Consider the following 13,554-nt stretch of genomic DNA (forward strand, 5'->3'; position numbering starts at 1 on the left):
GTGTATATGTATGTGTGTGTGTGTGTGTGTGTGTGTGTGTGTGTGTGTGTGTGTGTGTGTGTGTGTGTGTGCGTGCGTGTGTGCGTGTGTGTGTATATGTAGTGTGTGTGTGTGTGTGTGTGTGTGTGTGTGTGTGTGTGTGTGTGTGTGTGTTCAGTTAACTATAGTTAACTGCAGTTAGTCCGTGTATCTTTTATAAGTTAAAATATCCCTACATGAAACATAAACATTCAAAGAGAACATTCCCTAGTAACTTGTAAACGGTCTTGCTCGTGACGACAATTAGTGTTAATATTATTTACACAATTATCGTCATCGTTGTTGTTGCTGTTGCTGTTGTTGCTGTTATTACATTTAACCTTCCAACTTTTCAGCTTGTAACGTGCTGTTCGGGGGTAAAACTGGCAAGTATACATTGACCAACTACGGCCATCAGAACAACTGTAGCTTCGCTGTAATATATCCAGTCCTTGTTAGGATCACTGGAATCATGATCGGAGTGGATAAACAAATTGGGGTTGCTAGTCAGCTGCAACTGGAAAGCCGGGTAATGACACAGGTAAACCATCCCGCCGCATGAGCTGCAAGAATTTTTGTTGAGGCAATTATGCATGCTAATACCCGTATATTTAGTTACATTGGCGATTACAGGCGCTCATTATCCCTATATTATCGCAGTGCATTTGCTCAGACCTCAATTAGCAACGAACTGGAAAGAATTTAATAATAATAATAGGGAACCTTTACAGCGTGTTGTTATTTCTCGTTGCTGATATAGTTATTATTGAACTATATTTGAATTGCGAATGATCATTCCCATGTTCCTTGTTTTATATATGCTTTTATTATGTTCGCTGTTTACGCGCATGCGTTGCTAGCATACACCCAACAATCACGCATATATTTAACTAGAGTTACTCCACTCGTTATGGCTGAATCGTATATTAATCTGAAAATATTACGAGTTATTGAACTGAAACTACGGTTTACTATATATTGAATATAGATAACGAAGATAACGATGTTTTTTTTTTTGCTTTATTTGTGAAGTGTGAAAAACGGGGTTATCACGATTTCCTCGAGATAAAGAGTGGAGGCATGGAGTCGTTAGATACCAGCTACATGCCGTCCTTCTGGAAAATATGCGGGGCTGAATTGAACCCAGGTATGTATGCATATCAAGAAATACTAATTAATAGGAAATTTTCTATTATGCACTCTTGATATATATATATATCTCGTATCCTTTGATCTCACACGCAAATGATTTAACCATTACGTCATCGTAATGTTCACCTAGCCCTTGCTTCATTAACTATGCGTATCAACCTAAAACTAAGCAAGCATATATTCTCTTTTGCCACAAGTGAAATGAACTAATAAGGAACTGATATATATATCTCCTAACCACGTCGTAAAAAAATTGAAGAATCTGAATAAGAAATTAATGATGACATTTGCAATGTACCCATAGTTATAATATGCCCTCGTAATTGTAAACGGTAATATGATTATTAATATCGACGTCAGCTCGTAGCGGCAGTGCATAATAACTCTTACTATCGAGCAATTACTACTGACCGATAAACCTCGCCGCAGTATAGGCTCACAGAATAAATGAGCGCCTAGTCACAATAACTACGGCTACGTATTTATTTACCAGTGAGCTCATTATTGAAAATAAGTTCAATCAACCTCATGACTTACTGCGTCGTTGGTTACGGCACGAATGACTGCATGGGATTGGCATTACTTATAGAAGCGGCTGAATTACTGTATTAACGGTCTCGAGTCTAACTGCACTCAAAGTAATTACCCAAGAAGGGGTATAAACGGGTGTGACGATGACGCTGCCACCTACGTGTACAGCTTTTTTCATTGAATATGAGTAGTTAGTGTGAAATGGAAAGGTGAGACGTACCCCCTAGTCTAGGCTACACGATTCATTCTGTAAGACGATGCCAATCATTCACAAACGCCAACCAAAAAAATCAACAACACCGTTGATTGCCCGTCGGCTCTGTCACATCTCACGTTCAATAGTGATGTACTCGGTATATATGCGCCTATTTCGCATCCATGTACGTCAGTTATCCACATAAATTTCGTACGTTCAAGAAATAACCGACGCAGCATTTCCGTAGATATTCTCTACACGGGTGTAACGTTGATGTAATTAAGAGCGTATAAAGAAGGAATACTTCTTAATAAGGCTTCTTTATACGCCTTCTTTATACGCTCTCGATGTAATGTTTGATGTAGAAATGATAAAGGAATCCAACCTTGTGTTTTAAACTACATAAACTTTAATAACTGGCACACAGGGTAGTCACATCTTGCACAGAAAGACTAAGAAACGCGCACACGCCCGTAAGCGCGCGTGCTTACTTTCGCGACCACAACCAGACCCCCCCCCCTCCACCGAATCCTACATCTCTGTCTTCCACAAAACCCCGCCATGTCTACACTCGATCTGCATCCCTATTTCACAATGACTCGAGAATCTGCCTAACCTAAAACACGCTTTTCCAATTCCCTGTAACATCAATTGGGCCACACAAAATGCGCGACGCTGTGTCTAGATAGACTATTACTAAAACAACCCCTATAGTCTAACTCTACTTACTACTCTATGTAAACATCTGTAAAACGTATGTTACACGGGACTTCCGACGACCAATTAGCTTCATTGCAGCAGGAGTAAATATAGGCCTACACAACGATTTTATTCACTCCTGATCACACGTATGACGAATATGTACGTACTGGGTAGATCACAATCCGACCCATAAGTTGTATGTCTGATACTGCTATAACTGAACTGAGAGGTCGTGTGCAATATAGCGTTATATAGCATTTTGCAGAACATGTTGTTAGATTAGTACAACAGCACAGGTGCCCTCTACGATGCCATCGTATAAGCGCATATAATGCTCTCGCTATAAGTGCATTCGCTTTATTAAAAATTAATGTTACAAAGTAACATTGCAAAGTGATATAATATAGCGTGCGCATTAAATAATGCGACAAAAGGCAGAAATATGGTACGGTTGAGATCTAAGGCCGAAATCATCGGCAATAAAGAATTCTTATGGCATATAAACGTAGAATAGACTTGGCCTATATTTTAACACGTCCAGAGAAATTCCATGTCAATTTCGTTATCATGCGATCCTGTGGCGCCACGCCGTAGTGTCTCCGGTAACACTCCCACCAAGGTATAAGTCTGCATATGTAACGCCGTTACTTCCATTCCATTAAATATCACATTCTCAACTGGTATTTTATAACGCGCAATTAAGTACTGTTAACTCTGTACTGTAGAGCCTTTAATTGCTTCACTAGTCAATTTTGATGAGAGGTAGCAAGTTCATATAAGCGCACTAGACTGGACAAAGAATCTGGTTGCTTTCGCCGATACGCGAACTAGCTGACTTAGAAATAACCGTTTTCATATAGTCAATAGAGTTTTACAGTATTTATACTGGTCACACAGTGTCACATGGCTTCAATAACTAATCGGCGTTTGGTATGAAGTCTAAGAAAATATGGCTAAGAAACAATTGGGAAAAAACCGCGAATGCCCAATTATGATCTACATGAAAATGGCTATATAGCTTCCCTGCAGCGTGACACTATTTCAGCTGAACAAACGCGCGTGCGTTGTGTTTTAGTTAGAGAAGTATACGCCATATTTGAGAGATCGACAGGGTAATCTTGTACGTTGACGCCAGTCATCGCAAGTAAAGCCAGCAGCCGCGTCTACCAAAATATTATCATTTCACTTCCAGATGAGCTCGATTTTCCATTGCCCTGCGGCACCTCGGCATTGCGGCTCGTCTCCAGGGGCAGGTACTTCAACTCCGTAGAATTCCAATTTGACGAGTTACCGCAGCAGTTGATGGACGCTTACGGACCTAGGATGTGCTTCTCATGAAATCTCTCACGCACACAAACATCAGCCAAGTGAGAATAGGTACGTTTTCGCTAGTCTGGTACCATATTATGTCGCTTCACTTTGTTAATACATCACTATTGTCTCGTTAATATGTAATCAGGAGTGAATAATAATAGATCTATTATTATTCTCTATTATTAGTTCTATTATTATTCACTCCTGATCTAATCTATACGAAGCGAAGAGACAAGGTGCTATTTAAAGTTACAACGGGTATGACAGGCGGAGGTGTTCCTCTCTCTATTAGTCATCTAGGAAATATGCAACGTGATTTAGAAGCAAGCAGTTAGCTGTATAATACGGTACAAATACTTGGTATACTGCGTACTTTTGCCGCTGGCACGTACTCCACATTTTGTAAACAGGCAGGTAAAGGACATGTCTTTAACTGAACATTAATGCGATATCACATATAAATTTATGTAGCTCAATATCTTTGGTGAACGATGCGTATTTACTGTATATGTACTCTCTCTCTCTCTCTCTCTCTCTCTCTCTCTCTCTCTCTCTCTCTCTCTCTCTCTCTTTCTCTCTCGATATATATATATATATATATATATAAGATAAAATTAAAAATAGAAATAGGTGTCAAAATTTTATCACTCGAGCTTTCGAGAACATAATAATATTATGTCTCTTCGTCAGGCGACATATGATTCTGTTGTTGTCGCCTGACGAAGAGACATATGTTCTCGAAAGCTCGCGTAATAAAATTTTGACACCTATTTCTATTTTTAAATTTATCTTATCTCTTCATGGGTGTCCGTGTGTTTTTACTTATCGTATTATATATATATATATATATATATATATTATGCATAATTTACTGTTATTTAACAAATTCTCATATGAACCTAATAGACTCTGTGATTGTATAGCCTGCAACGTTGATATTTGGTTTCGCAAATTGCCCCAGCAGTGTAACGTGTTGCAGGAATCTCTTTCAAAACACCTCGCCACTTTTGTAATAACATATCAACAGCTTTCGTAGTTTTTGTAATAAAATCCACCTTATTATAAAATCGGTTGTGCCGTGTTACAAAAGTGGTCGGCCGATTTTACCACCAAAGCGGTAACTTCTTGCGAAAGCTAGCGATTTTTATTACAAAGTGTTAAGTTCTTACAGAAGCCGTTGATCTGTTGTTAAAAAGGTGGCGAGTTCTTACAAAAGCTATTCTTATTACAAAAGTAGTTGCTACACATGTTTTAGGCATGTGTGCTCGTATTATACTTGTTAACGGTAGATTGAAAGAAGAGAAGAGATTGAAAGAAAACTGGCATTTAAGGAGGAAGAAGTGAATGATGTGATATAAATAGAAAATAATAAACATTAGTAAATCAGAACACTTGGCGGAGGCAAGTAGAGAATGTAGAGTTGAGGTGGCGGCTGCGGAGAAGGTGGGTGAGGTATAAGGTGGGGCATGATGCAGAGATGAGGCAGATGGAGGGGTTAGAAATGAGGTAAATAAGCAGTGGGTCGTACTTCATCCACCATCATCTCTTCAAGTCTTATAAACTCTGGTCTGCCTCATCTTTACCACATTTACTCTCTACTTACTTTTCTGTTACATTCTCTGCGTTTTCACCGCTTTTACAACGTGCTCTACGTCATCTCTACCACATTTGCTCCTCTCCTCTACCTTCCCCGCCTCTCTCCTCTGCCTTCTGCCCAGATTTTCCATCGCAGATTTACCTCATTTTCCTATTTTATAACTCATCCACTCGTTTATGTACCAACTCCGTCCTTTGTAATTTCTTATATCACGTCATTGTGCTCTCTCTGTCTCTGTCCCTCTCTCTCTCTCTATCTCTCTTTATTTCTTCCTCTTTCTTTTTGTAAACTTTTCTCTATCTACATTAAACTTTAACAGGTTAAGATTGTACATATCTAATATTCTTTCGTGGCGATAGGTAACATATGTAACCAGATATAAACCTTGCCACACCTATATTAATCTCTGAACACTTTCCATCTATCAGAATAATCGTTATGTCTAAACGTTAGTAAATGTACCGTTCATAAAGACTATTTTTGATAAAAGAATGTAATAGAAGTTTACATACATTGTGCTTTATATATATATATTTATTTATATATGTATATATATGTTATTTCAGGTGTTTTATCGACGTTGCCATTGTATTCACTATATTCGCTATGTGATTAGATATCTGCCACCTCTCTCAATCTATAATATTACGTCATCAATTCTCACATCGCAGTGAATGGAATTATCACGTAACCGATCGCATTACATCAGGAGTGAATAATAGAGATCTCTATTATTCACTCCTGCTTACATCGTATCATCAGCGAATATGCCATCAATCGAGACATGACGTCAGACATGACGTGAAAATAATTAGCATGAACATAAACACATCGTATGTAGGTGGCTTATTATTACCGGTAGCTGTGGGCGTATTTGTCGGTCGGATTAACTTGTGTCGTGTCATCTGTCGTTGTAGATTGAGTGCGGGAGATTTGGGCGAGCTGCAGCCATCGATTAAAAGACCACGACCGCCTTGCCTCACCTCCAATACTCCGCACCACTTGATTGGACGGTGACTGGGTTTTAGATGGCGCTGAGTAGCTTCATATATTAAAACTGTCTATTAAATATATGATTTGTCATATTTGTCTCAGTGCGTTTTTGAAGAGCAATGTCTAATATACGCGCGTAATGTGAACCGCAATATGGTGGTTGCTTTCAGATCAATGCTTCAGAAAACGACAACAGTGGGTCCAAATTGTAGCTTCCAATGTTATTTTAGAACCAAACGTTTATTTATAAAGAATCAAGATTATGAAAGTATAGCACGAGAGTTGCATGCTTTTTCAGTTAGACCATCGTGGCATTCTCCTTGTATAACATAGAATATTGCAATATACAGTGGAAAAATAAAATGTGACGTGCATATACTGTTTGTACAAACAGTGTATAAATGCGTACGCACACAAATCGTGCATGCATTCGTTTAATTTCCGCTTCTTCCTAAAAACAACCATTTACGCCGTTAAATAACGTACTGCAGTATGGCTCCGACCTATCGCATATTACATTTTGCATTCCATAAAACATTCTAAAAACTTTCGCGTAGATGACAACATTTTAGTCAGATTTCGAATGTTTTTACCGTCCGAAATTCGAACCATTGTCTTTTTGCGTAGGTGTAGGAAAATAGATTATTCACAATTTTGTGGGGCATGAATGCATGCTGCATGTTCGCGCGCCATGGGACATAGTACAATGTGTATTGTTTAACTACCGCTCATAATACACTGTCTGACGCTGTTGTGTTGTATACAATACAATGTTTTATTATTATTATTATTTATTATTATGATTATCCTTATCCTTATTCTTATTATTAATATTAATATTATTTATAGTAATAGTGAACATTATGATATCTATCTATACTATCTGCATACACTGTGTTAACACGGGGTTACGGATATAGTTTGGCGTCAAATTTCCAAAGCATGTTCCTCCACTTCTTCATAACGAAACGTTTATGCTTTTAGACTTGTTAGTTATTGCTCTAGACGCAAAACCTTTAATTTTGTATGAAACAAATAAGCATCTATAACAGAAATACCGCGGTACGGATACAGCAGCTATATATGTACGTATAAAATGTATAATTAAGTAAAACGATCACATTCCTTCATTGCAGTAATCTGACATTTCTCATAGTATTTGTTATTAATAACATATCTTACTTTACAGAAACACATAGTATAGATACAATCTTCATATAGGATATCCATATTCACTGCATGATATATACTGATATATATATATATATATATATATCAAATTTCGTGTAAAATACAGAATTTTGTTTACCGGCGTATAGCCGAATTAGTGTACGTATATATAACGAGGCACGTACCAGATATATACACGGCAATCAATATCACTCTCCGTCATTTCTCTCATTCCCATTATAATGACATCGTTACCTTGCTACAATACGCCCGCTACATACCTGTGCCTCGCATAAATGATCCGTGTTACCGTACATTGTGGACGGCCGCATATTATAGGAGAAGAAGGATTTGTTCGTGATAAAGGAGCCTAGATATCGTCATTACGTGTTCCGTCCTGCGTTACTGATTGCCTATCTTACCGTGCGCATATATGGTGCAGCACGAAGCTGTTTCCGGATCTCAGATTCCATACTATTCAATGGGCAAAGACACGCGTGTTGCTCTTCTACCAGCAGACGCTGCATCGTAGTGTAGTCGTTTAGTACCTCGTGTGAGGAATGTACGGTGGATAAAATGAACCCATATCTATAATTATAATATCATGAGCAAAAAGCACACAATCACTTAATTGATCTATTAATTTTGAACTCGTGGATAGCTATATGTTAATAGCTGCTATTAGGAGGCCATGCGTTTTTGGCTAGGGTAAGATCACAGGCACTTGGAGAGTTTCAATAAAATATAATGCTAAATAAATACGAAATCTATTTACTACCAAAGTCTTAATGTTTCTCTACCCCCTTTCCCTTTCACCTATTATTGCCGACAATTTGCTGTAAATGCCGTCCAAATGCTCATCTGCAACACACTGTCACACGCTGGCCGCCGCACGCTAGCCAGCGTGCGGTGTACTAGTGTGTTGCAGATGAGCATTTGACTAGCATTTACAAGTGATTATAGGCGAAATAGAGTAGAGAAACATTAAGACTGGTAGTAAATACATTTCGCGTTTATTTACTCTTTTTTTTTATTGAGACGTTCCAAGTGCCTGTGGGTAAGATAACCAAAACATGTTTTTTAGAATTTCGCTTTGTTTGTTTCTACCTTAAATATTGTATAGATGATATTCTTTAAAACTTAATTATGTTTGCGTGTAATAGGTTGATGAGTCGCTTCATTAGGCTCGGGAGATAATGGAACGTGATTTCTCTAAAGAAGCCATATTTATGTTTGGTGTGATGTCGTAAAAATTATGCAAATATTTACCATGATATATGCGATGCGACATTAGGCACACTTATATGGTCTAAGAGCTATACACTCGTTGGGAGAATTATATGATGCACTTGTAAGTCTGTTTCGCGAACACCTACCCATTTTGAGACGCCTGTAAAATGGCCCCAATTATTGAAAGGAAACAATTTTGGATTCGCTTTAAATATCCCTAATTATTTTAATGACACGGTTTTCAATTACTGTGCTTTTTGCGTTGGTCTTGCCTCTCATTACGGATTATCTCACACTGTAAGGTTTATGAATGTACACCGGCATCTACAAAGCCGCGCATAACGAAATTATTTTTGTGACGGTTCAGAGAAATACATATGGACTCGAATAAAGGTAATCACGTCCGTCTTTAACAAAGGACTTCTCGGCATATCATTTATTCACGTATTATGAATTGTACTCTCGGCGCATGCGCGAGCCCCCATCATAATAAAAGGGATTCTCTATCAGAGTACTTTATGTATTTTAATGTTGACTTTGACATATAATTTTAGCGTTTTACTAAATTCAGGCCGATACGTGCACATTAGTATAAATGGAGTGTACGCACACCGGTTTCGTCAATAAGATAAGCAAAAAATATATGTACGGTGGACAATTTTTATACGTACAATGAATTAAATGGAGAGGTAGGCCTAATGAATTAATATTATACGAACTTTATTGCGATGCTAGCCAACTTGTAGAGTAGAAAAAGATCATGATGATAACGGTGACGCTTGAAGAAATTTCTAGCATTAATTTATCGGAACTATATTACCAACTTCTAGTAGAGAAATGCATGCTCTTTATATTTTTATTCGAAAATTTTATTTCGCGAATACATTAGAAGTAGATCGGCAGACGGAGGCGGGCGGACGGACGGACGGAGGGACGGACGGACAGACGGACGGACGGACGGACAGACGAACGGACGGACGGACGGACATACAGACAGACAGACAGACAGACAGACAGACAGACAGACAGACAGACAGACAGACAGACAGACAGACGGACAGACGGACGGACAGGCAAGCAGACAAAGAGACAGGCAGCCAGACAGACAGGTAGATTTCTTCCCATTCATGCACTAAAGCTCCACGTGCGAATGGTGTAACCTACTCTAATGTAACCTAAGCAACTATACAGGAAAACTATGGGACATCGGGCAAACTTCTGTAGTGCACTCCGTAATATCATTTCATTTCAACCTAATCATTATTTTATACATACCTGTTTTAAAGGTCAGATGTATAAATTAGATTTCTTCATCTAAAAAATATTCTAAAAGAAATGCTTTTTATTATATTGAGCACCGCTGCGGGCACAAAGAACATATACAACACATGTTAACTATAGGGCTTGCGGCCTTTAATTGAACACTTGCGGAAGTACTACAGTTAGAGTTTAACCTACTTGCAAGCAGGTGATCAATTATTTAAATGTAGAATTACCACTTAGAAAAATTTTATTCTCGATCAACAAAACCGCTAAGCCAATACTGTGCCTACCCTCAAGCTACAACAGAGCTAATCTATGGAGAGAAGTTTGGATATGTAACGTTTCTCGCTGGCGCTCTCGATGCTGCACCCTGGCTGTCAGCTTCCAACCTGGTCGATGTCTGTGTTCCCTATGACCTGCTCCCGATCTTAGCAGAAGTGGGTTGACAGCAGTGGAAACCGTAACTAAAACGACATGTTGTGGTAGAACATAAACGCATGCGGCTCAACTATAGGAAAAGATTCATTCGTATGAGTAGAGCCTTGCCTGCGACTGTAAAAACCCACGGAGCTCTAGCACGGCCGAGATTTTAACTGTACGTACTATATGTCATACAGAACATACTATACAGTAATTATCTCGCAGGAAGATAATGTGCGTGGGCTAAGGCCGGCAGACGTTAACTACGGTAGCTATACCCACATGTGGGTCTTCTATAGCTGCATAGTAGACCTACCTAATGTCAGATGCAGTTCAATTGTAAAATAAAACAAATTGAACTAGACACTTTGAATACTGGCAATGGGAATAATGTCATGCCACGATGCTACGAGAGCAAAGATACTACGAATGGCAAGCATAGAGGCGAGGTAATTGATGCCTCAACAGCACCTGCATACCCATGGCTTCTGGTGGCCTGGTGTGTCTACCTGGTGGTTGAGGTTCACTGTAAAACCAACGTGGCTGCGTGCACGTGTCCACGTGACTGTAAGCTCAAGCTGTGTGCTCTGCACTTTAAATGTCAGAAGCATATCGCATAAATGTTATGTTCCCTATTGCCTACTTTAAATGCGCAATTTCAACAATTTAATGTTTCTTTTGCATGTGCTGAGAATGATAGCGATACGCATTCAGTTTTGCTTTCCAAATGGAGCTATAGGGACAGGGTTGCAAAACATAGTATAAATGAGGGACAAATCTTGCTTCTATACAATGTTTGGAAACTGTAGAGTAAGAAAGCCTCAAATATCTCCTTGCCGTTGGCATAGTTTGCTGTGTCTTTATGAAACAATGGCCACGTAAATATGTAATTATTCAGTAATGGTCTTCATGTAATGGTTTGTGCCGGTATTATATCTGGAAAAATGGTAACAATGAACAACTTTTAAATGTATATAAACAATTTATGACCACAAGAAAAATTAAAAATAAATAAAATAAATAAAAACCGTTACATTGAAACATCTATGTTGCCGATGTATAAATGGATATTTCTCTGTGATTACAACTTCGATTAATTTAATTTTACACTCGTATTAATGGTGACATATTGCTGTAAAAAAGCGCGTCAGGGATTGTTACTAAGTGCAGTATTTTATTTGTTATCCCTCTTTATTCGTAAAATTTTTCAATTCTAACACAACTTAATTTTTAAGCAGTTTTTTTCATTTTTCAAAATAAACGCGTGGGGTTTAGCCCCCCCCCCCTGATGTAAATTAATACTCAACACATCAGCATAGTTTGGCCTATTTGGTCCGTTTACCGAATGCAAGCGATTGCACGAGCAACATTCTCAGCCATATTGAAACTGACGGAGAATTGTACTACTAGCGCAGTGACAGACGGAAGGGCTACACGGCTGATACTACATATTATACATTTACGGGCTAGAGTGAATTGGCTACACTACACAACCCGGGTACACAACAGGCCACGGAGTAAAACATTGCACAATTTGCAACAAAGTCCTGTAGCATTTGTTCTGTAGCTGTTGTTGTAGAGTTTTTCTTCAAAACTCACTTTTCGACAAAGTTCAGCCATCTATGCTAAACGTTTATATATAATATATATATATATGTAACGAATTTCGGTCCGCCGCAGCATCACATCCCCGCGTTCTGCTCTCGGCGGTACGTCCCAGCATCCTCGGGATGGGTCCAAGGGCAAATGCACGTGCTGGACACGAGCGTGTCCGGAGCCGACGGACCGGTCACGGTGAAGCCGACGTGCGTCACGTCCGAAGCCGGCGTACGTCACGTCCGAAGCCGACGTGCGTCACGTCCGAAGCCGGCGTACGTCACGTCCGAAGCCGACGTGCATGTCACGGGTGAAGCTGACCCACGTGTCACGTCTAAAGCGGCGTGCGGGTCACGTCTAAAGCAGCGTGCGGGTCACGTCTGAAGCTGACTTACGTGACACGGCTGAAGCCGACGTGCGTCACGTCCGAAGCCGACGTGCTTGTCACGGATGAAGCTGACCCACGTGTCACGTCTAAAGCGGCGTGCGAGTCACGTCTAAAGCAGCGTGCGGGTCGCGAAATTTTTTTCCCAAACAATGCGCTTATACTGCGTGTCGCGCTGCTGGACCGAACCTTCGCTTAGCCCCATGTCGAAATCTCGCGCGGACCGGCGAGACTCGAAAGCGGAGGGTACTGTAACCGAAATTCGGTCCCCGCCCAGCATCACATCCGCGTTCTCTCTCGCGGTACGCCCAGCCATCCTCTGGATGGGGGCTTTTTTACCCCAAAAAGGGCAAACCACGTGCTGACACGAGCGTGTCCGGAGCCGACGGACGGTCACGGCGTGAAGCCGACTGCGTCACGACTCCGAAGCCGCGTACGTCACGCGAAGCCGACGTCGTCACCGTCCGAAGCCGGCGGTACGTCACGTCCGAACCGACGTGCATGTCACGGTGAAGCCTACCCACGGTCACGTCCTAAACGCCGTTCGGGTCACGTCTAAAGGCAGCGTGCTGGCGTCACGTACTGAAGCGATTACGTGACACGCTGAAGCCGACGGACGTGTCACCGTGCTGTCGTACGTCTCGGCGCTTGCGCGGGCTTTTCTGACCGTATAAATTACGTCCTCCCCAGAGCACCGGCACTCAACGCAGTTCAGCTCCAGTGCATCAGTCCAGCGCATCGTCAGTTTCAGTCACCGGCAGGCTTGCTAGTAAACCCGGCCAGGCAATCATCCAAAGGAACAATCCTTCCGAGAGAAGCACAGCAATGACAGCACTGAGCCAATCGCCAGCCAGCGATCTCTGCAAGGACTTGCCGCTCTCCTACAGAGGACACTTTGTAACCTAGCGCCTCATTTAATACTTTAGCTAGACTCGGGCTTCTACGCTCTGAGAATATTTACGCCAGCTACGGACCCAGCACGTATTA

General features: G+C 40.5%; 1 protein-coding gene across 1 annotated transcript in view; it reads left to right on the forward strand.

Moving 5' to 3' along the window:
- LOC106804755 (corticotropin-releasing factor-binding protein-like) overlaps positions 1 to 7,638 on the forward strand; it is a 30,219-nt gene extending 22,581 nt beyond the window's left edge. The window contains exons 5-8 of the mRNA XM_014806076.1: positions 375 to 559; positions 1,051 to 1,165; positions 3,792 to 3,976; positions 6,428 to 7,638. Coding sequence (XP_014661562.1) covers positions 375 to 559; positions 1,051 to 1,165; positions 3,792 to 3,937 — 446 coding nt within the window. The 3' untranslated portion in view covers positions 3,938 to 3,976; positions 6,428 to 7,638. The remainder of the gene's footprint in view (positions 1 to 374; positions 560 to 1,050; positions 1,166 to 3,791; positions 3,977 to 6,427) is intronic.
- Positions 7,639 to 13,554: the final 5,916 nt, after the last annotated feature.

The sequence above is a fragment of the Priapulus caudatus genome, unplaced genomic scaffold (genome assembly GCF_000485595.1).
Source record: "Priapulus caudatus unplaced genomic scaffold, Priapulus_caudatus-5.0.1 Scaffold85, whole genome shotgun sequence".
Lineage (NCBI taxonomy): Eukaryota > Metazoa > Priapulida > Priapulimorpha > Priapulimorphida > Priapulidae > Priapulus > Priapulus caudatus.